Source organism: Neophocaena asiaeorientalis, unplaced genomic scaffold (assembly GCF_003031525.2).
Source record: "Neophocaena asiaeorientalis asiaeorientalis breed wild unplaced genomic scaffold, Neophocaena_asiaeorientalis_V1.1 scaffold114, whole genome shotgun sequence".
In the NCBI taxonomy this organism is placed as follows: Eukaryota; Metazoa; Chordata; class Mammalia; order Artiodactyla; family Phocoenidae; genus Neophocaena; species Neophocaena asiaeorientalis.
Window position 1 is genome coordinate 3,859,089 of NW_020173116.1, and position 24,155 is coordinate 3,883,243.

A 24,155-nucleotide genomic window follows, 5' to 3' on the forward strand; every position below is an offset into this window, starting at 1 on the left:
GATATAGACACCAAAAGTGACTCTTTACAAGTCAATCTGCTGTCACAGGGGAAGAGCCATCTCTGGTAGTGGGATGCCCACAGGACAGGTGGAGGGAAGAGGGAGGGGTCAGAAGAGACTAGGGGTCCAATTAAAAATAGCTGATACCGTCAACAGCCGTTTATTCAATTTATTTAAAGCAGGCTTCGGGCCCAGATTTCTCTAGGCACCTGTACGATATCCAAATTCAGCATTTAAAGTGAATTCTCCTTTTCAGGCAAAAACATACAAACAGCACCCTCCTAAATCCAGAGCTGTTCCCAGTTAGGAGGAGACTTTGGGAAGTTTGTCAGATCCCTAGAGGCTTTGCTGAGGAGAAGACCTTATTTCTACTACTTCCTGCCTCCTGTGTCTTAAGAGTCAAAGAACCTCAGGTGCACCATTTATCAGCTGGGTGGTCCTAAGCAAACCTTGTTTCCTCCCTGTGCTTCATCTGCTCACAGAGGTTAATTTCTCTGGGCAGTAACAGAGCTTCTGCTACTAAAAGTCTAAATGTCAAACCCAACCGCAGTTCCCTAGGAATCCAAGTGGCAATGATGACATGTTTTATTTGCATGGTACTGGCATCCTTTCACGGGATCCTTACAAAAGCTATGAGAGAAGGTGTTGTATTGACCATTTTACAGATGAGAAAACTGAGGTCCAAAATCATGGATTAGTTAACTAGAACCGTGCCTTCAAGCCCACTATTTTTACTTGAAATCATCTGCTTTTTAAAAAGTCATTGCTCATTTAAAAAAAGTAGTTCCACAAAATTAGTTCCTTGTAAAAGATTCAAACAATAAAAATAATGCAAAAAGCTCTCTTGACCTCCCACCCAATTCCTGTTCCTGCCACAGAAGTCATGGCTATTATCTGGTGTTCCAGCCATCCATGGTCATAGACATATCTGTATATCTATATAAATAGATAATTTTGTTTCGTATTTGAATAAAATTTACATGATATTGTACTGTTGATATTGTCCTGAAACTTACCTTTTTTTTTTAACGCTTGGTCTTAGAGATAGTCCTATAACAGTACATATAGATCTACTCGTCCATTTAATCTACCGAAGGTTATTTCAGAGTGTGGCCATAGCACAGTTTATCTAATCCATTTTTTACTGATGGACATTTGTTTCCAGTTTTTGGCTGTTGCATTTTTTATATGCTTTTTTGTGCATGTGTTTAAACACAACTCTAGGGTGATGTACGACAGTGGCATTGCTAGGTGCTAGGAAATTCACATTGAAAATATTAACGGATACTGCTAAGTGGTGCTCCAAATGGGCTGTACCAGTTTACGTCTCCACCAACTGATGGGAGAGCCATTCATCACATCCTTGCAAACACTGGATGTGGTCAATCTTTTCACGTTTTACTAGTTTGATTTGTAAAATGATATCTCATCTTACATCCCTCCTCTGTGATTGACAGTGAGACTAAGCATATTTCATATTGTGAATTCCCTGTATATGTCCTCAACCCACTTTTCCATTGACTTGTTGGTCTTATTGATTTGGGGGAGGTTTTTATATTCTGTCTATTAACCTCTGTTATGTAAGCCACAAATGTATTCTCCCACATTATTGCTTCTTTTTGGAAACTGTGTTTACAGTGTCTTTCTTTCATATCAAATTTACAATTTGTAAGGTGGTAAAATGAATTAATCTTTCCCTTCGTGGATGTTGCACCTTGTTTAAGATGGTCTTCTATACTTCAAGTTATTTATCTACCATCACATCTATTTCTAATATTTCACATTTATTCATTTAGCTCTTTAGTTCATCTGGAATTTATTTTGTGAATGGCATATTGTAGTCTCCTATTAGTTGTATTTTCCCCTGTATCTTCCAACTCTGAGTTCTTACTGAAGCTCTGAAGCACTTTCCTTAAGTCTGCCCTAGTTCCTGAAATAATTGTCTCCCATTTATCCCCCCAAGATCCTGCTCCATATGGAAGAAGGAGGGCTAACATATGGGGAAAACTGTAGAGCAAGGAAGGAAGAACTTCATCCAATAGACTGGTGCAGATAAAAAGCCAGAGAGAGGGAAAGAGTACTTTCAGCTGTGCGGTTTAGGAAGCCTTCTTGGAGGAGGTGGCACTTAAATTATCAGAGGAATGAGAGGTTGTTTAACTCGATTGGAGTGTATATTATAGGAAGGGTGTAAAGCTAGGTAAGGTGGGACAGGACATAATGGAGCAAAGTTCGGCAACCTATGGTCCATGAGTCAGATCCAGCTGTCACATTTTTTTCTTTGGCTGCACTGCACAGCATGCAAGAATCTTAGTTCCCTGACCAGGGATTGAACCCACGCCCCTGCGGTGAAAGCACGGAGTCTTAACCACTGGACCTCCAGGGAAGTCCCCACCTGTTTCTATATGGTGTGCGAGCTAAGAATGGTTTTCCACGTTTAAATGGCTGAAAAAAATCAAAAGAAGAACAATATTTTATGACATAGGCAAATGATATGAAATTTAAATTTCAGTGTTCATAAATAAAGTTTCATGGGAACACAGCCATGCCCACCTGTTTGGGTATTGTTCTGTGGCTGCTTCAGTGCTACAACAGCAGAATTAGGGAGCTGTGGCAGAGCCTGGGTGGTCCACAAAACTGAAAATATTTTCTTTCTGGCTTTTTACAGAAGAAGTTTACTGATCCCTGTTACAGAGCCTTGAATGCAGGTTGAGGAGTTTGACTCTTTATGTATAAGGCAACGAACTAGGGTGCATTATGATCAGTGCTGTTTTCAGGGAAGATGACAATTTGTGGGGTACAGATTCGCAGGTGAGAGAGAGAGGCAGGGAGATGCCATAGTGGCCCGTGAAACAATGCAAGTAACAAGTAACGGGGTTTCAACCCCAAAAGAGGGAAGGTGGCAAAGGTGACAGACTCATTCATTCATTAAAGCATCTTTGTTGAGAGCTTTCTGTGGTCTGGGCACCGTTCTGAGAGCTGAAAGATATAAGGTAGAAATGCCCGAGCTTGGTAGCTCTTTGGGTATGGGAAATGAGCTCTGTGTTCATTTGCTAAGGATGCTGTAACCAAGTACTACCGACTGGGCGGCTCAAACAACAGACATTTATTATCTCAGAGTTTTGGAGGCCAGAAGTGTAAGATCAAGGTGACCAAAGCTACGCTCCTTCTGCAAGAGGTAGGGAAGGATCTGGTCCAGGTCTCTCTCCTAGCTTCTGCTAGTTCCTCGGCTTGTGGTTGCATAACTCGTCTCCACATGGCAGACTCCCTGTGGGTGTATGTGTTCAAAAATTTCTCCTTTTTATAAGGACACCAGCCATATTGGATTAGGGACCCACCCTACTCCAGTATGAGCTCATTTTAACTTAACTGATTACATCTGCAATGACTATGTCTGAATAAGGTCACAGTCTGGGTAGTGAGGGCTGGGACTTCGACATGTGAGTTTTGGAGAGATGCAACTCAACCCATCACAGCTACCAGAGCCTGGTACAAGGTGCCGTTTGGAGAAATCCCTCTTCTCCCATATTCTGCTTCTGCCTGCAGCATGGAGGGAATTTCTACCTGAGAGTCCTCTGTCTGCTTCTGGAAGCTTCTCACTCAGCCATCCTCTAGGAGGGAGAATTGTCCCTGGGTGGGCCAGTGCCCGATCTTTTTGTTCATGTCCCCTGGTGGGTGAGGCTGCTGTGAGCATAGCATCCCTTTGCCTGCCCAGTGTTTCTGCTGCCTCTGTCCCCATGGGGGTGACCCAGCACACAGCCCCTCTAGTTCCAGCTCCTTGCCATGTGGCTGACTGGGACAGCTCATTCCAGGGCTGCTCTACAGATCCAGCCACATCATGTGTCCCTTACAGGGTCACCTGAGTGGGCAGTCCGGGGTCTGCTTTCAGGCTGAGAATCAGACCTGACTCCGTAGGATGGAATGTGAAGATGATCAAGATTTACAAAAATAGAGGTGATCGGCGTTCAATAACCACATCAATGAAAAGAGGAAAACACACTTTTTCAAAACAAAGTTCACTTTATTACATTAATTGTATATACTGAAAGGATATGAAATGCAGACTTGTCTAAATTTTCTTGCTGATTCTCTTGAAGACGATGTCACCCAGTGTCATGGTCTGAAAGCCAGAAAAGACATCATGAAACGCTCACCTGATGTTGAATTGTAAATGATAGTTAAGCCCCCAGTATGCTAACATATGTAGTAATTCAAAGACTCCTCTGTTTGCTATAGGACCAGAGGAAGGGTTGGCAATCTTTTCTAAAATCCCATTGGCCACTTTACTTCCTCACGTGCAGAGTTGTCCCGCCTTTTACTGGATTTCTTCCTACACCAATGACTGTTATAGCAAGACCATCCAAACCAGTCCAATCTGATCCAATTTCTCAAAGTTTCATTGAGCACCTACTATGGACCAAACATGTGTTGAGCACTGAGGACAAGTGTATGGGGAAACACCTGGGCATCCAGCCTGGAACTTAGTAGGTAGTGCATAATTTCCCTCCCAAAGCTGTAGAGCCTATAAGAACACTAGATGCATTGGATCCATAAGTGTTTGAGTTTTTGAGGGTTGCTCCTTTCTCCCCCAGCCCTTCCCTCCTGCTGATTCTCTTGAACAAGACTATGGAAATGATGCGGGGTGATGTCATCAGGGTGAAAAGGCAGCCCTTTGCTTTCAACAGCAATGAAATGGAACGGAAAGATCTAGGTTTGAACCCTAGTTCTACAACTCATTAGCTGGATGACCTTGGACAGTTCAACCTGTCTGTTAAGTCCCCCATCCTGCCTCCCTCACAGGAGATGAGAGGAATAGGGGCAATGGAACATAGCAAAGACATTGGCCAGGACTGAGTCCAGGACAGCTTATCTACCACTGCCCTGCAGGTGCCTCTCTCTGTTGTGAATGTGCTGGGGACCGCAAATTTCATGGTTGACCCTCACTCTCTCCCTCGTTGAGGGATTTCTCCCCTTGAGCAGCGTTCTGCCTCTGTTACTCCCCAAAATACAACCTGGGGGCAAGGAAGAGCCGGGGGGACTATCACTGCAGGAGAGACACTGTGTTATTCACCCCCATATGGGGGAGAGGACATGGCCGACAGCCGGACGCCAAGGGTGACGTGGCACACACAAACCGGAGTGTCAGATCCATAAGCTGCCATGAAATTGCCGAGAATACGATTCTCCTTATAAATGCCCAAAGGGCAAAGGCATTTATTGAGTTCCCTGGGCTTGCAAGGCAGATGGAGGCCTCTGTGTTCATTGGTTAGTGACGCAGAAGGGAAGGGTTATGGCTGACAATTACTGCAACGTCATAAAATAGAAAAAGCAATGAAACAGCCCAACTTTCTGCCAGACCAAGCCTTCCTTGAGCGTGGGTGCTGTGTGCATGGGAAGGTTGCTCCGTGAATCAGAGGACCACAGGTGGGAACGAATGGATTTCTGTCCTCCAGCCCGTGAGCGAGACTTGTGTCCACATCCCAGCAGAGTCTAAGAAGTGTGACCTGTGCTGGTGGCTTTGCACGACGCTGTGTCTCCTACCAGGCTCCTCTCCTACCCCATCCTATTTGGGTGTTGGGGGAGGAAGGGGAGAGGAGGCAGGGGATGGCAGTGAGGAAGGAAGGAAGTGGGGGAGGTAGGAGTGGTCGACCCTGACCAGGAAAGTGGTGGTGGAAGGACAGCCTGAAGGAACAGGGAGAGGCAGGGAAGCACCAGCTGGGGCCGCCACCAGCACATGGGGGGCTTTTGGTGAATTAGAAAAGTGTGCCCCTTCCTTAAGACACCATACTTCTCTATTGGAAAACTGCCTTAACACACTGCACTGGTTTTATTAGAACAAAATGACTTACTAGCATCCATCGCAAGCCAGTAAGAAATGTACAAAGCTCCCCCGTCTACAATAGGAGCTGGCTTCTCCTAGGGGGGTGTAGTGTATCACCGTGGACTGCTGCCCTGTGAGACAGATCCATCTCAGAGGAACCCTAGCTCTGCCATTTCCTGGCGGTATGATTGCCTCAGTTTCCCCATTAAGAAAATTCAGTGTTGGTGGGAAGATTCGAGATAATGTGTGAAAGCTTCCTGGGCACAGTGGATGCTCAGTAAGTGGTAGCAGAGATTGACCCCTGGCCCCAAGCACGAGGAGCCACGAGTCAGAGTGTCCACTTACGCTGATGGCTGTGTCACCGTTGAATTCAGTCACGGACTTGACGCCTTTGAGAGTTGTCACCAGTTTATTCTCACCTTCCAGCTGGACCACCGTCTGCATAGGACAGAAGGAACGGCCTGGGAGGAAGGGTCTGCGAGGGAGTAAACCTCTCGCAAATGAGCTTGGCTACCCTGCATAGGTCTCTGCTTGCAGCAACCAAACCCTGTTCTCTGGCTCTGAACGGAAGTGGGGTGCATGTAAGAACTGAAGAAGATGGCAGGGCTTCTTTTGCCAGACTTTTCATCTATGGGATGTGATCTAGGAGTCAGCGTAAGACCCCTAAGCTGTCTCAAATCAAACACAAATAAAATTGATTCAAGTCGCAATTCTCCAAGCCAATGGAGGGAGGGAGTAGCAAAATTCAAAATCCTGGCCAGTTGGAAGAACACATATTTTTGCTTTGTATTATTTTATACTATTCCTTCTAGCACCTTTATCTTTCCTCTGGCGGTCTCCTTTTCACGCATCCAGGAAGTGTGGTAAAACCCATGACAGTCTGCCCCTTACCGTGGGCCGTATAAGAGAATTTCCCATCTAAAATTTATCACACATTTCCTGACCTGTAATGTTGTATCTAGAGAAGCAGAAATCAAGAGCCATCAGAAGAGGTAAAAAAAAAGATCAACAGTTGTGTGGAGACAGATGTACAAAGCTGTCTGGGGTCAGGGGATGTTGGGGGAGAGGAGTGAAGATGGCCACTCAGTGGTACTGGTGGTGCTGGGGTGTGTGGGGTTTCGGATGGAGGAACAGAGGCCCTTTGTGGAGGGCGCCCCCCTACCTGGATCTCCCTGCCACCGCCTGCCCACCACTCACACATCCCACACCCAGCTCTCATCACACACCTTAGCCACAGCCCAGCAGAGGTGACACCACCCTGCCCGCTGCTTTTGTTCTGGGAAGGGCGACTGTGCCCATTTCACAGACGAGGTAGCAAAGTCTAGGGGCTCATTGACCAACCCACAAGGCTTGGTCTGAAGGCCTGCTTTGGTTCTTTGGTGTCGCAGGCACCTCCTTCAGGAAGTCTGTCCCCATGACCACCAGCTCTAGGCTCAGCAAAGCCATTTCCTTTGGCTCACGGATGACCTCAGGGCTCTGTTAGGGGTTTTGCACAGACTGTCACTTGCCCGTTGCTGGGCCTGGGAGATTCTGAGTCTAAGACTCCCGCTCTGGGCCTGGTTCCCCATACCCTCTATATGGGAGAGCTCGGACCCTTGGGCCAGAGCTCCTCCAGAGGGTCGCAGGAAACTGGGAGCTTCCCTAAGAGCTTCTTCCTTAAGAGCTGTCTTTGTCTCTCTGCCTCTCACCCTGGCAGTGGGTTCAGAGATAGGGTATCAGCAGTGGGAATTGTGAGGTGGGAGCGTTGAGGGAGGAAGCCTGGGACCAGGCTCCAGGGAAAGTTCTGGAAGCAGAGGGTGGCTCGAGGGGGCACCTCCTACCTTGACCTTCTCCCCAGTCAGGAATTCTATCTCACACTCCTCCCCCAAGTTGAACTCGTTCTGGGTCACTTTGGAGCCAATGGTGACGGTGAACTTAAAGTGGTTCCCGTTATGCACGACTTCTGACATCCCCTTGATGTCCTTCCCCTTCTGGATGAAGTCATCAGGCATACCTGGTGGAAAGCACTGGAAGTTCAGAGGTGGGCAGAGGTGGGAGCTGCAAGGTCACAAGAGAAACCCCGTGATGTGGAGGGGGAGGGGAGATGCCGTGTTTTCCCGGAGGCCCCAGCACTTTCTGGAGTCCTGTGAGCAGTGTGGGTTTTGACCTCTGAAAGGGAAGGTCAGTGGCCTGACCTGGCCTGATCTCATGCACCTGCTATCTTGCCAGTTGGTTTATAAGAAAAACACACCCCTCTGCCCAGGGGAAGCTTTTCTCGGCTGAGCACCTGCTTCTTACTTGCTCTCCCTCTTCGTTCCTCCTACTTTAAAGCCTTCAGACTTTGCTCTTTTGAGTGTAAAGGATTTTGTCCTCCACATTCAGGGGACCATCCAGCTTGTCTCCCAAGCCAGGTCCCCCCCGAGAGTGGAAGGGGAGCTCTGAATAATTATGCCAGAACAGCAGGCACACACCCGGCCTGTGCCTGGCAAACCTATGTCCCCCTATCCTTACCTCCACCTCTGCCATCGAGGCTCCTGAGGAAGATGGACAAGGTGTCCCTTGCCCGGGGACAGAGCTTTACGAATTTCAGAGCATGTCTATGTTGTTACATGAATTGAGCTTCATGAAAACCAGGTGCATTGACAGCGGTGGGGAGGGGCCTGTTGCCCAAGCGAGGGATGCAGGACACAGAGAGGTGTTATGACGTGCCCTACAGGAGAAGGTCCTAGCTCTCAGCTTCCCCGAATCTCCTCCTCTCTTTGCCTCTGCTGTCTTCCCCACCCTCTCCTCTCAGCATCCTTCCTTGTCCCCCTGCCCCTTTGCTCCCTCCCCCTGGAGGACACTCCCCTCCCCCAGCCCCACAGGGGACACCTGCCCATCTCCCAAGACTCAGCCAAGGCTCGCCTTCGCTCCTCCCAAGGCTTCCCTTGATGCCCTCCCAGGACCACCACATCCTCCTGGAAGTGACCCGGTGGGGTGGGGCGAAGGGATTTTAAATGTGTCTCCGGGAACTAGAGCCGGCTTCAAATCCCAGCTCAGTTTGGGATTACTACCTGTGTGACCCCGGTTGGGATTACTTCACCTTTCAAGGCCTCAATTGCCTCAATTACAAAGTGGGAAAAATAATAGTATCCAACTCAGAGTCTTTTGGTGAGGCATTAACAGGACGCTGCCTGTTCAGGGCTCAGCCTCAGGACACGTTAGAGCATGCTTGATCGCATTTATTTCTTCTCTTTTTCTCTAAATTGTGACCTTGGAAACGTGGCTCACTGTTATCCATCTCCGTGGTATCTGCCCAGCACAGCACTCATCTCAGCGTGCGGTTGGCCTTGAATCAAAGTTTGTTAGAAGAATGAATAAATGGGGCTTCCCTGGTGGCGTAGCGGTTAAGAATCTGCCTGCCAGTGCAGGGGACACGGGTTCGAGCCCTGGTCTGGGAGGATCCCACATGCCGCGGAGCAACTAGGCCCGTGAGCCACAACTACTGAGCCCGCGCGTCTGGAGCCTGTGCTCCGCAACGGGAGAGGCCGCGATAGTGAGAGGCCCGCGCGCTGCGATAGTGAGAGGCCCGCGCACCGCGATGAAGAGTGGCCCCCGCTCGCCGCAACTGGAGAAAGCCTTCGCACAGAAACGAAGACCCAACACAGCCAAAAATAAATAAATAAATATTTTTAAAAAAAGAATGAATAAATGAATGAACGAGTGAATGAACAGGGTCACACAATGAGGTACCAGTAGAGGTGGCTTCAATCCAGATCAGACCCTAGCTCAGTGCTATTTCCACTTGCCTAAGGCGTAGCCTTGCGCAGGGAGGACTAGCATGTGCTTTGAAAGTAACAGAACAGGACCCCTGGTCTGTGTAAAGCTTGGACCGCTCCTCGCATCCAGACCTCAGGACCCCAAAGGGCCACCACGTGTAGGACCAGACCGTCATGGCCATGGCCCCCAGCCTTGGCCCAGCACTCACCGACTGCCTTCATGAAGGTCTCGAAGTTTTCCTGGCTCTGCATTTGGTACTTGCCGGAGAAGTTCATGGTGGCGACGAAGATCCCTTCAGAGCTGAGTCAACAGCTCTGCTGGCAGGGCTGCCAGCGTGGGCTGATTTATAGGGGGCTCCTTCCCCTTCAAATGTAGGCCATAGGTCAGCCGCTGTCGACTCCTTTATGGCCAGGTTCAAACATTAACTCCTGAGAGCAATGGTCAACGATTAAAAAAACTCGGTTGTGCACAGCAGTGATTTGCTCCAATTCAGCAAACCTTGATGAGTGCCAATCAGGTGCAAAGCCCTATGGCTCTGCAGACTTTAAGGTGCTGCTATCCCATGAAATGTGTGTGTGCGCGTATGTGTATGCATACATACCTACACACGCATATATGTGTGTGTGTGTGTGTGTATATGTATGTATACGTATATACGTGGAGATGTGTATGTGTACGTGTGGATCTAGATTTAGACGCTCAGAAAAATACCAAAGAATCCCTTTAATCTCAAAACCTCACCTTAGTTACCTTGTGATCTCTTCTCATTTTTATCATCACACTAAGTTAATTTTTACCAAGTTGTCATCAGTCCCTAGAGCTGCTTTGTATTCTGGGAATTCCTCACAGGCTCCTCCGCAGTCCAAATCAATCTCCTTTTGGCGACTTTCCTGGTGATGCAGTGGTTAAGAATCCACCTGCCAATGCAGGGGACACGGGTTCGAGCCCTGGTCCGGGAAGATCCCATATGCCGCAGAGCAACTAAACCCGGGCGCCACAACTACTGAACCTGCGCTCTAGAGCCTGTGAGCCACAACTACTGAGCCTGCGAGCCACAACTACTGAAGTCTGCGTGTCTAGAGCCTGTGTTCCGATACAAGGGAAGCCACTGCAATGAGAAGCCTGCTCGCTGCAACTAGAGAAAGCCCGTGTGCAGCAAGGAAGACCCAACACAGCCAAAAAAAAAAAATCTCCTTTTGGAAGTGTGTGGAGATTGAGATGCATTTAATTGGGCAGGGACAAGATAGGGGAAGGAAGAAGGTAGGACCTGTTGGACCCCCTGAACCTGTCGGGGTGCTTATACCTCTATGTTGGCTTTCACGGGGCTCCCCCTGCCCTTCTGTCCTTCTCCCCCTGGTAGCCTCCTCTATGAATCCTCTGGGCTCAGAGAACACTTTGCAAGTACCTATATTGTCATTCCTACTGGGATTATTTCTCTCTGCCTTTTTTTCCACTGTACTTCTTCCTTGGTATTCCCAATACTGGCACGTAGTAGATGTCCAATTAATGATGAGTCAGCAAATAAAAATGGTCAGCAGATAATGAGGCCACGGTGTTTCTCATTAAACAAAAACGAGAGATACAGAGTAGTCAGATTGGGCAGGGCTGGGCAGCCAGGAGATTAGTGTGTGTGTGTGTGTGTGTGTGTGTGTGTGTGTGTGTGTGAGAGAGAGAGAGAGACAACATGACAGGATAAGGGAGAGAGGGTGAGGGAGCCCGGGGTCTGTGTTCAGTGAGGCTGAGTTGATGAGGCAGTGGGGCTGTTCTGGGCAGGAGACTGAGAGAGACACATCAGTTGCATCTTTCTCCCTCCTGGATGATGGGGGAGGAGACAGAACAGTGCAGCAGGCAGAAAGGAGAGGGGCCAGCAAGAGGGTGTGGGGTGACCGAGTCACTAAGGCATCCCCAGTGGCAGGGAGGCAGGCAGGCTTCTAGGAAGGCTGGTGTTGAATTTGAAACTGCCAAGTGAATCCCCATCCATCTTTCTTCAGTTCTCTCCCCAGCTACTTCCATGCTTCAGTAAAGCATAACCCATGAATCAATAGATGTGCAAGAGGAAAATGATGGGCTGAGTTTCATTTCTGGGTTGATGTAATGCAGCCAAGACAGCACACTGAAAACAGTGCCAGGAAGCCGAGTGGCCATGGGGTGCATTATCCCCAGGGATCCCCCTAAATCCTAGGTTGGGCTTTAGAGGAATTCAAACTAATTTTGTCCAAATCCCAGAGTACCGTCTAATCCCTGCTGGCATCTGGGTTACGTAGGGTAACGCACTGGCTAATAGCTGACGTGTGTCTACCTAATGACTGTGCGCTGGTTGACCCCCGGGCTAAATTCAAGTTATACCTGAGACACCCCCCAATCCCTCTCCGCTATCAAGTGCTCTATCTGGGAGGATCTACTAGCAGTGCCCTGGACACAGCACGCTCTCTCAGGCAGCCACTGCCTGCCCAACACCTCTCCTCGGGTACAGGGATGCCTGGTATATGAATTCCACATCCAGACCCTCTCCCCTTGACCATGGATGTCAAATGACACAACCCACAGTACTGCTCATTGAGCTCTAAGGTGGCTAGGGGGCAGAGCATCATAAAAGGTTCTCCATAGGGCAGGATGGCACCAAACCCAGAGGCCTCTCAGGAACCCTGGACCCTTTTCTGGTGTCCGAGGAAGAGCAGTGCCTGTGAACTGACTCCCTGCAGACCCTTCTGCCTGCCCTGCCCTTCCTGCCTCTCCGTCCAGGCAGTGCCTGGTATGACCAGCTCAGAGGCTGGTCAAGGGGCTAGCACAGCCATTGGAGACGTGACAGCTCCCATGGCAAAGGGACAGCCTCCTCTTGGCTAGATTGTGTGTGGTGTGTGTGTGTGTGTGTGTGTGTGTGTGTGTGTGTGTGTGTGTGTGTGAGAGAGAGAGAGAGAGAGAGAGAGAGAGTCTTGAAGTCACAGAAATTAGTGGCCATTTCAAAATTTACCACTTGTATTTTTCCATAAAATTAAAAAAGGGTAATGACATTTCCCACCCACAAGCTAAGTAAACACAAGAAGAGATAAGCCTAATTGCAATGACAAAGTTCAAGTGGCTTTCAAGAAAGAAAGAATCCCACTTCATGGGCCCAGCTTCTGATTTTTGTCCACTCGCAGACTCCAGCCCCCTCCAAGCCCCACCAGACATCCCCTCTCCTCACTTTCCCTACTCAGATGAGCAACGTGGAGGCGTGGGAGGGGTGACAGCCTCTTGGTAGCCAGGATATGACTGCCATTTATTTGAGGCCAGGCACCTCTGCACTTGGATCTGATCCCAGGATGTCTGCAGTGTCAGTTTCCCCACTTCCTGGGTGTTTCGGGAGATGCCATGTACTTCACTAGAGGCAGGGCTGCAAGAGGGGAAGGACTTGAGTTTGGGTCCAGCTCTTCTGGCTAACAGACGTGTGACCCTGGACAAATCATTCAACCTCACTGGGCCTCCACTTCCTTATCTATTAAATGGTCCTGACATTCTCTGCCTTGTGAAAGCCGTGTCAACCCAAGTCCTTCAGGAAAGTGAAGTCGGAGGGGATCAGAGCACTTTGCGTCTGCTTGTGCCAGGTGTCCAGAGGTATCTCCAGCCCAGCGCCAACCTTTATGTTTATCTTCTGACTTGGGGACTAGCTTCCTTCCCATCTCCCTGGGCCAGTGGTAATGTCTCCAGGTGCCCCAGCCTCAGCTCACTGCTTACTTCTCTGACTTACAATTCCTACAGTGCTCCTGGCATCTGGGGGTTTTTCTTTCTTTCCTGACACCTCAGTTGTACATCGGAAAAGGCGGTATGGTTCAAGCTGCACATTTGATGCGTCCTGAGGGAAGGATTTGTATCAGCTTCGTGGGCCGTGTCATCAGTCCTGCAAGTCCTGTGTTTTTATCATTCGCTGTTTCAAATCTTTTCGGTGGGGGGACTTCCCTAGTGGCACAGTGGATAAGACTCCACGCTCCCAATGCAGGGATCCTGGGTTCAATCCCTGGACAGGGAACTAGATCCCACATGTATGCTGCAACTAAGAGTTCGCGTGCCACAACTAAGGAGCCCACATGCTGCAACTAAGGAGCCTGTGAGCTGTAACTAAGGAGCCCACTTGCTGCAACTAAGACCTGGTGCAACCAAATAAATAAATAAATATTTAAAAAAATCTTTTCGTTGGAATTTCAGGATGTACATCCTTTGACAAAAACTTTTAAAAGACATTCTTAAGCCTTGCTTTTCATATGCTTATCCTGTCTCTTCAATCATTGTAAATTCCTTCAAGAATCCCCCCTATAAAAACTGTCCGGTACCTAGAATGGGATCTGCCTCGAAACCACTCAATGTCCTTGGCCTTTTAGAGGTCTGCCTCCTTGAAGAAGCCACAGTGGGGCAAAAAGACAAATATGCCAAACAAGAATTGTCGGTTGTGGTTTGCCCTGTAAAGGGAATCACACTTACACAGACTATACTGGAAAACGTATTCAACAGAATTTCCCTTTACAGCATAACTTTTAAGAATATCCCTATTGTGTAAAGTGAGACTTTCCTGTGATTTCCTTTGGGCCCCCCAGTGAGTTCTCCTTTCCTGTGACACGGTAGAGTAGAAAATCCTGTGGATTACGTGGCAGGGAGTGGCACTAACTTGAGGGCTGATATAATCAAGGAAGAACTCAAAACTTATCTGCAAGGCTGGTTCATAAGTCTCCTGTGTTGGCTGTAAAAGCTAATCATGTTTGCTTGTCCTGTGTCCCTGTGTCCTTATGTCCCTTGCCCTCTGAGGGTTGGAGGCTTCCAGTTGGCTTCAAAGTCAGCCTGGCACTTCAAAGTGAAATCTCTCTCCAGCAACCCTTGGCCAACTAGCCACCCCGACCCTGCAGCCCTGCATTCTCTCTGCCTTAGAGTCGAGAATCATCAGCCCTTTAGAGCCAGAATGGTCACTCCACTGACACCCCTCAAGGCTCAGCTCCACAGTCCCTCTCCATATAGCCCTCCTGGGGGTTCTGTTCCTCTAGATTGACATCCCCAATCGTCACCTCTATTTGATTCCATGAATTCTATTACATTAAGAGTGATAAAATGCGGCTTCCATTAATTGGCTACTAAGTAGGTGCTTTCTCTGAAAATTCTTCCTGAATTCTCAAAGCAATACTCTAAGGTAAGCATTATTATCCCCATTTTTCAGGAGAGAAAAGTAAGGTAAGAAGAGGTTAGTAATGGCTACCTGGCTACCCAAATAGGAAGTTGCCAAATAGGAGCTTGAACCCCGTCTGCTGAACACAAATCTTATGAGCTTTTTTTTTTTTTGCGGTACGCGGGCCTCTCACTGTTGTGGCCTCTCCCGTTGCGGAGCACAGGCTCCGGACGCGCAGGCTCAGGGACCATGGCTCACGGGCCCCACCGCTCCGCGGCACGCGGGATCTTCCCGGACCGGGGCACGAACCCGTGTCCCCTGCATCAGCGGGCGGACTCTCAACCACTGCGCCACCAGGGAAGCCCAAAGCTTATGGTTTTGACTTTTGTTTTTTCCACATTATAATTTTTAAAGGTATATCTTGGTTATTCTGATAAAAATTCTTCTAAACCAGAGCTTAACATTACACTCTCCATGGAGCACGGGTCTAGAAAATGTTGACAAGACCATAGTCCAGGTGCTCTTGACCTCTTGAGTCATTGATGGTTGGGTTACTGTTGGTTTAGAAATGTCCTGTTACTCTAGGTCAAATAACTGGACAGTCCATGTGCGTGAAGACTGATCTCGAAGAAATGAAAGGTCCTGAAGTGGCTGCTGAGCCCTTGTCCAGTAGAGGTGCCATGCAAAGCATATTTTATTGAATTCTAATTCTTTAAAGCTAGTATCTGCTGTTCTTCCTGTATTGGATTTACTGGAATATCCAATTTGGGCCGCTCTGTAAGCACTCACCTGGTGCTTCATGGTGATTGCATGCATCATTCTGTTCCCTCCTCCAGGGTAGACTTTCCCCAGCCTCAGATCCCACCGAGGCCACAGACATCAGATAATTCATGGGATCAAACCCAGGCCCCCTGTATTGGGAGCACGGCGTCTTAACCACTACGTCAGCAGAGAAGTCCCAAGAAGGGATTTTCTGGTCAGGGAAAGAATCAGGATAGTTTCATGAACAGAGAACAAAAAAATATACTGTTGTTGAAGAAAGACATGTCATTTGGGGAGGAAGGATAGAGAGGAGGATGGAAGAGTCTGTGTAGGGGAACCGGAGATGGGAGCTGGAGAGGGAGGCCACAACCAGATGGTGATGGGGAGGCTGGACTGTATTCCCTAGCCTATAGTTTCCCCAAATGGGATATATATCAGTACAAGAGATGATTTTAGATGGGATATAGATGGACAATTTACATATTAATAGTTTTGCACTTAGTTGAACATGTATTAGAAAAATATACATCAACTTATGACCTCATGAATATTATTGCCTTGGATAAGGTCAGGTTGTTTTTTTTAAGGAGTCATTTAGAGAAAAATAGTACATAACTAACAGTACAGGAGTCCAGGGTGGAGAACAGATATTACCCTAGGTATTTCAAATGCAGGAATTGAATATGGGAGATTGGTTACCAAGGTGATGGAAGAGCTGGAAGAGCAAAAGGGAATTCGAAGCTGCTGATGCCTCCGGGCTGGAACCCAGGGGTCTACACCTGGTTCTACAAGGTTGGAGGTTGCTGGTACCTTCTGTTCTGGATCCACCTTGACCAGGCTGCTGGAATCTAGAGCCACTGCACTCCTGCTGTCACAGCAGCCACCACGAAAACTTCAAGTAACTGCTGCAGAAGAAAGTGTCTCCTCCTGCTGATTTCCAGTTGCCCTCTGGTTGGGTGATTGCCATACCCTACGTCCTAACAGAAAGGCAGCTGGCAAAGGAGTTCAGAAAATATTATTTGTAGACTCCAACCCCCAAAACACAGAGCCGAGTGGTGAAGTGGGGGGAAGGGGCCAAGAGACACAGGCAAAAAAAAAAAAAAAAAAAAAAATCTGGGCACAGGACATAAGGAGATGTGACAGCAGTAAAGTAGGGAAGCTGATATGCTAGTGACAAAATTTTAGATATTGCTATGCTAGGTGATGGGAAGTCAACCAAAGTTCTTAAACAGAGGAATGCTAATCAGATTTGTGATTTTGGAATATTACTCTCTAGGTAGCGTGAAAGATGGGCTGGATGGAGAGAGAGCTGGAGGTGGAGAAATTGGTTAGGAAACTCCTGCAAAAATTCTGGCAGGAGAGGAGAGGAGCTGAACTTGGGAGGAGGTGAGAGTGTATGAATTAGAGAGCTATTCTGTGATTGTAACTGAGAACATTTGGGGATCCATTAAAGGTGGGTGAGAGGGAATGGGAGGAGTTGAAGATGCTCCTGGAAGCCCCAGTTTGGGTTACCATGATGATGTTAACGCCATCCACACAGGTGGGAGATGTAGGGAGAAGACAGTCATCCTTGCCCCTTCCCTTTCCCCTCCTCCTAGCTGGAAGTATTTCCTCCTCACTCTGAACTCTAGTCACTATGCCTCTCTTACTGTTTGTACCACTCTATCTTACAACCTTCCCTAGGTTTTTTTTTTTTTTTTTACATCATTATTGGAGTATAATTTTCCACAATGGTGTGTTAGTTTCTGCTCTATAACAAAGTGAATCATCTATACGTATACATATGTTCCCATATCTCTTCCCTCTTGTGTCTCCCTCCCTCCCACCCTCCCTATCCCACCCCTCCAGGTGGTCACAAAGCACTGAGCTGATCTCCCTGTGCTATGCGGCTGCTTCCCACTAGCTATCTACCTTACATTTGGTAGTGTATATATGTCCATGCCTTTCAGTTCTAGTTCTGAGAAAAACGTTATTGGCAATTTGATAGGGTTTTCACTGAATCTGTAGAGTGCTTTGGGTATATAGTCATTTTCACAGTGTTGATTCTTCCAACTACTTTCTGGAGGATTTTTAACATAAATGGGTGTTGAATTTTGTCAAAAACTTTTTTTGCATCTGCTGAGATGATCATATGGTTTTTCTCCTTCAATTTTTTAATATGGTATATCACATTGATTGATTTGCATGTATTGAAGAATCCTTGCATTCCCTGGATAAATCCCACTTGATCATGGTGTATGATCCTTTTAATGTGCTGTTGGATTCTGTCTGCTAGTATTTTGTTGAGGATTTTTGCATCTATGTTCATCAGTGATATTGGCCTGTTGTTTTCTTTTTTTGTGACATTGTTGTGTGGTTTCGGTATCAGGGTGATGGTGGCCTCGTAGAATGAGTTTGGGAGTGTTCCTCCCTCTGCTATATTTTGGAAGAGTTTGAGAAGGATAGGTGTTAGCTCTTCTCTAAATGTTTGATAGAATTTGCCTGTGAAGCCATCTGGTCCTTGGCTTTTGTTTGTTTGATTTTTAATCACAGTTTCAATTTCAGTGCTTGTGATTGGTCTATTTATATTTTCTATTTCTTTGTGGTTCAGTCTCAGAAGGTTGTGCTTTTCTAAGAATTTGTCCATTTCTTCCAGGTTGTCCATGTTATTGGCATAGTTGCTTGTAATAATCTCTCATGATACTTTGTATTTCTGCAGTGTCAGTTGTTACTTCTTTTACATTTCTAATTCTATTGATTTGAGTCTTCTCCCTTTTTTTCTTGATGAGTCTGGCTAATGGTTTATCAATTTTGTTTATCTTCTCAAAGGACCAGATTTTAGTTTTATAGATTTTTGCTATCGTTTCCTTCATTTCTTTTTCATTTATTTCTCATCTGATCTTTATGATTTCTATCCTTTTGCCAACTCTGGGGTTTTTTTTGTTCTTCTTTCTTTAATTGCGTTAGGTGTAAGTTTGTTGTTTATGTGAGATTTTTCTTGTTTCTTGAGGTGGGCTTGTATTGCTATAAACTTCCATCTTAGAACTGCTTTTGCTGCATTGTATAGGTTTTGGGTCATTTTGTTTTCATTGTCAATTGTCTCTAGGTAGTTTTTGATTTCCTCTTTGTTATCTTCAGTGATCACTTGGTTATTTTTTAGTATATTGTTTAGCCTCCATTTGTTTGTATTTTTTATAGACTTTGTCCTGTAATTGATATCTAGTCTCATAGCATTGTGGTCAGAAAAGTATTTTCTCCGTTCTAATTCCAAGATTTTGGGTCATCTTTACTATCATTACTCTGAATTCTTTTTCAGGTAGACTGACTATCTCCTCTGTATTTATTTGGTCTGGTGGGTTTTTGCTTGTTCCTTCATCTGCTGTGTATTTCTTTGTCTTCTCATTTTGTGTTTGGGGTCTCCTTTACGCAGGCTGCAGGTTCGTAGTTCCCGTTGTTTTTGGTGTCTGCCCCCAGTGGCTAAGGTTGGTTCAGTGGGTTGTGTAGGCTTCCTGGTGGAGGGGACTTGTGCCTGTGTTTTGGTGGATGAGGCTGGATCTTGTCTTTCTGGTGGGCAGGACCATGTCCAGTGGTGTGTTTTGGGGTGTCTGTGAACTTATTATGATTTTAGGCAGCCTCTCTGCTAACGGGTGGGGCTGTGTTCCTGTCTTACTAGTTGTTTGGCATGGGGTGTCCAGCACTGGAGCTTGCTGGTTGTGGAGTGGAGCTGGGTCTTAGCACTGAGATGGAGATCTCTGGTAGAGCTCTCGCCGATTGATACTACATGGGGCCGGGAGGTCTCCAATGGACCAATGTCCTGAACTTGGCTCTCCCAGCTCAGAGGCTCAGTCATGACACCCAGCCGGAGCACCAGGACCCTGTCAGCCACATGGCCATGTACGCGGGGAATTTCTTGCCTTTTGGGAAGTCTGAGGTCTTCTGCCAACATTCAGTAGGTGTTCTGTAGGAGCTGTTCCACATGTAGATGTATTTGTGGGGAGGAAGGTGATCTCTGCGTCTTACTCTTCCGCCACCTTGAAGGTCCCTCTCTCATTCCTTTTTTAGTTTTAGATATTATCAATGACTCATTATCATGGAAGATTAGGATCATGAGGCTTATGTGGTGGTTTTCAGGTGCGCAGCTGGGCACACCTGTGTCGTCTTGCTGTCAGGGAATGCCCCAGACGTGCCCAATATCACCTGCCACAGAAAGTCCAGCCGCTGGGGAAGAAGCTTTTTCTCCCTGAAGGAGGATGTGAGCAGAAAATCACAGTATCCTCCGCATTTAGAAAATTTTTTCTCCTCACTGGGTGGTGCGTGGGCGGGACACTCAAAAGTGATAGAAGGTGGTCCCAGCTGGAGATCATGAAAATAATTTAAGTATAACATCACCAATCTGTACACCGGGTACCTGGCCAGGAGGTAGGGGGGACACAGTAAGAAAAAATAATTCTCATGGAAAAATTCTAGTTTTGCCAATTTTCTAGGAAAACATCAGGCAGTAATTTCCAGTCTACCATGGACACCAATATTCTAGTATTTGCTTGATTTTTCAATCCTTTAGGCGCATGGATATATATGTCATATACAATTTTATGAATTAAAGTAAAAAAAATGGAAAACCCTATCGCCATTCCCAGGACCCCTCCCCTTGACCCCCTTCCCCGCATCAACCAAAATCCGAACTGGGGCTGACAGCAATAAGCCACGGTAGCCAGTCCTCTTGACCGAATACTGCCATCTAGTGGCAAGGAGTGTAAACACCCTGGTTTACGCTGGAATCAAGAACCGGAGAGTTGGAACTCAGGTTGGCAGTACCAGGCGCGGGAGAAGGGAGCCACACGCTCTGTATCACTCAACTTTCTGCATGGCGTGAATGGGTAGAAAGAAGCCCACTTCTGTTCCACCTAAAGCTGTAAACCCGAGTCGCCCAGCCTAGACCAGGGGCCTCCTCCTCTGTGAAGCCGTGGCTGCATCTCCTGAGCCCCAACTCTGTGTGCTGAGCCAGGCCTGTGCTTGCTTCCCCTGCAGCACTTCTCGGTTGGGCTGTGTGTGTCTTTCTGCCCGTCCCTACCCCTCTGCTCTGCAGACTATGGGACCCTGAAGGGCAGAGCCTGGAGCCTGGCCCAGTGCCTGGTACTTTTTTAGGTGTCCAATATATATAAAATATCTTTAATCATACATCATATATATATATTATGGAATAAAAATGAGTGAATGGCAGAGTAAGTGTTCATCACTTTAATAATATCAGCTCCAGAGAATGAGAGCTCTACTCCTCTTAAATCATTTTCTAAATGCGGAGGATACTGTGATGTTCTCCTCACATACTCCTTCAGGAAGAAAAAGCTTCTTCCCCAGCGGCTGGGAACTGCTGGGAGAAGATCTTCAGCCCACAGCTTTCTTTGGAGATTGTATCAGCTGACGGTACAATTGTAGACAGCGATTGTATCAGCCTCGTCCAAGGTCATACCTCCCCCAACCGGGGTAGCCATGTCCAATGACTGACCGATGCAAGAGTGATTTATAGAATCATATCTGATTCCTGAAGACGCTGTGATGTCTCTAAGATCTTCCCCCAGGGATCTAGTGTGCCTCCATCCCCAAGCCCTGGCTAACTTGCTCCATTTCTGCACCAGGGGAAACGGACCGTTCTCCCCTCCCCTCCTACAGCTTGGGATACACCTCCAGCACTTCTGCTCCTTCCTTTCAGGTAGCTCAGCTGAGTATCATAGGTTTTTAAAATGTTTCCTGTGTTTTAAACTGTTCCCCTTCCCTCTGTGCCCCTGTGTGACTCGCATTGTTTCCTGGCCCTGGTGCTTTCCCTCCTTCCCTTGGCAGGTGTTTTCCTGACTCTGCTTGTGGAGTCGTGCTGTGAGATAGATGGTCAACAAGTTCCGAGTCTCCCACAGAGCATTCAGACAAATACTTCCCACCTTCACTCTCTGCCTGTCATTCTACTTAGAAAGAAGCTGCTAGACCAGGGTGGACAAACATTTTCTGTAAAGGGCCAGATAGTAAACATATTAGGCTTTGCGGGTGTGGGTGAAAAATGTCACCTGTCGTATCAGTAAACAAAAGATGTTGGGGCCATCAAGCCATTGGCCACTGCAGCCTCCACCCACTGTGCACCCTGAGGGGACTCAGGATGGAGAAAAGCAAGATAGTGTCCCTAGACAGCTGCGGTGCACATCGAGGGAATGATTTCAATGAGCCCAGACTTTTACATCTTCCCATACATAGAAAAGCGCTCAATTCATTAACTTGAGATGTCTGGTTTCCTTTAACTAATAGTAATCTCTTAATGTTCCGACTACCTGGTCTTTGTTGCAAAAACTCCTATATATCCTGGCTTCTCCCTTACCTCTTCAGAGCAGTCCCTCAGAGCTATCTGAGAGGCTGCCTCCCGGGCTTAAGTCTTCAGCCAGTCCACCGAATAAAACACAATTCTCAACTTCTGTGCATTTTTTTTTCCAGTTGACACGGGCCATAGGGTCGATGGTGCAGCTTCTCCACTCTGTTGTCTTAGTGCAAAAGCAGCCATAGGCAGTACTCCGATGAATGGGCACAGCTGGGTTCCAGTAAAATTGTATCCAGAAGAACAGGCAGTGGGCCAGATTTAGCCCGTGGGCTATAGTTTGCTGACCCCTGTCCTAGACAGTCAAACTCTCCTCCCAGCCTCGGCTTGATCTATGACTGACCTGCCTGACTCGTGTCCCATGTTGTCTCAGGCTTGTTCTCTGTGACCGAGACCTGTGTCATCCACATGCCGTGTACAATACCTGTGTCAACTTGATGGTCATTTATCGTTTTGTAACTCACCTGAAGTAATAAATTATTATATGTTGACCTTACTCTTTTTTCTTTCTATAATTTGTTGAGAAAGACAAAATAGAGTAACCACACTCAGAGCAGCAGTTTTTGCAGTACGCGGGCCTCTCACTGCTGCGGCCTCTCCCGTTGCGGGGCACAGGCTCTGGACGCGCAGGCTCAGCGGCCATGGCTCACGGGCCGAGCCGCTCCGCGGCATGTGGGATCTTCCCGGACCGGGACACGAACCCGTGTCCCCTGCATCGGCAGGCGGACTCTCAACCACTGCGCCACCAGGGAAGCCCGCAGTGGTCGTTATTAAAAAGAGGTAACTGATTGTTCTCATTCCCGGTCAGCGTGCTGGTAAGAACCTTGGGACCAGGAGGAAGGGAAGGTGTCAGGGTAAAGAGGGGGAAAAGCATCTCCATTGCTGTAGCAATGTCTTCCTTAAGCAAATACTTTATGGGGCATTTACTATATGACATGCACTGTCTAAGCACAGGGGATAAATCAGAGAATGGAACAGAACTATTCCCTATTTTCCTGGGAGCTTCCACCAGTGTGAAGAGAAACCAGTGACCCTCTAGAGTGTCCGGTGGTGTTAAGTTTATGGTGAAGAGTAAAGCAGCGTAGAAGGATAACTAAGTACTGTTTTAGACCAAGTGGTTATGGAAGCCCTTTCGCATTAGGAGACCTTGGAGCAAAAACCTGACTGCACCGAGAGGAAGAGCATTCTGGGCGGAGGACAGAGCAGTTGCAAAGACCTGAAGTGGCGCCATGCTTGTCACGTGGAGGAAGAGGTGGGCACCATTGTGGCCCGAGCAGACAGAGCGAGGAGGAGAGTATAGGGGATGAAGTTAAATGTTAACGCTCTTGTATTTCTAATTGCCTCTAAAAAGGAGCTGTTGCTCCAATTATTTCCTGAAATATGAATCCAGGCTCATTGTTATGAAGGACGTCATGCTCTATACTAAGAGCTCATGACGTCACTAACCCCTTCACGAACTTCTGTGTTGGACATTTTTAGGTGTCCAAAGGCCATTTGGAAGCGCTGTAACGTGAGCATTACCCTGAGTCAATCTTCCTCACCACCGGTGAGAGGGTCCCCATAAAAAGCTTCCTCTCTATCCCCCCCAAACCCTTTTCCTATTTCCCTAGTTGCCATTTTTGCCTTTGTTCAAGGCAGCTTGTTAGCTCATTATTCTTCTTTTATTTATTATTTAATTATTTATTTATTTTTGGCTGTGTTGGCTCTTCGTTGCTGCGCGCGGGTTTTTCTCTAGTTGTGGCGAGCAAGGGCTACTCCTCGTTGCGGTGTGCGGGCTTCTCATTGCGGTGGCTTCTCTTGAGGAGCGTGGGCTCTAGGCACACAGGCTTCAGTAGATGCGGCGCGTGGTCTCAGTAGTTGTGGCTCGCAGGCTCTAGAGCGCACGCTCAGTAGTTGTGGCGCACGGGATAAGTTGCTCCGCGGCATGTGGGATCGTCCTGGACCAGGGATCGAACCTGTGTCCCCTGCACTGGCAGGCGGATTCTTAACCACTGTGCCACCAGGAAAGCCCTCCTTGTTCTTCTTGAGGTTTTTTTTTTATTACAACGGTCAAATGCAAAATTTCTCTAAATATGCCAACAGATCACTTGAATCAGAGTCACCTGGGGCACTAGTTAAAAATAAAGATTCCTGGGTCTCTGCCACTGACTTTCTGAATCAGAATCTTAGAGATGGCACCCGGGAATCTGCATTTTAAACAAACTTCTTAGGTACTTGCTACTCAAAGTGGGGTTCTCAGACCAGCAATATTGGTCTCGCCTGGAAACTTGTTAAAAACACAGGATCTCACACCCCACCCCGGATCTACTGAATTAAAATCCATATTTAACAAAATCTTCAGGTGAAGCTTTAGTATATTGCAGTTTGAGAAGCAT

At 47.3% G+C, this 24,155-nt stretch overlaps 1 protein-coding gene across 1 annotated transcript; it reads right to left on the reverse strand.

Annotated features, from left to right (window-relative positions):
* Positions 1 to 3,997: 3,997 nt before the first annotated feature.
* FABP1 (fatty acid binding protein 1) lies at positions 3,998 to 9,896 on the reverse strand. The gene is made up of 4 exons (XM_024743916.1): positions 9,765 to 9,896; positions 7,639 to 7,811; positions 6,164 to 6,256; positions 3,998 to 4,117 (listed from the first exon to the last, which is right to left on the reverse strand). The coding sequence occupies exons 1-4, from the start codon at positions 9,829 to 9,831 to the stop codon at positions 4,067 to 4,069; spliced, it is 384 nt and encodes a 127-aa protein (XP_024599684.1). The 5' UTR covers positions 9,832 to 9,896; the 3' UTR covers positions 3,998 to 4,066.
* Positions 9,897 to 24,155: the final 14,259 nt, after the last annotated feature.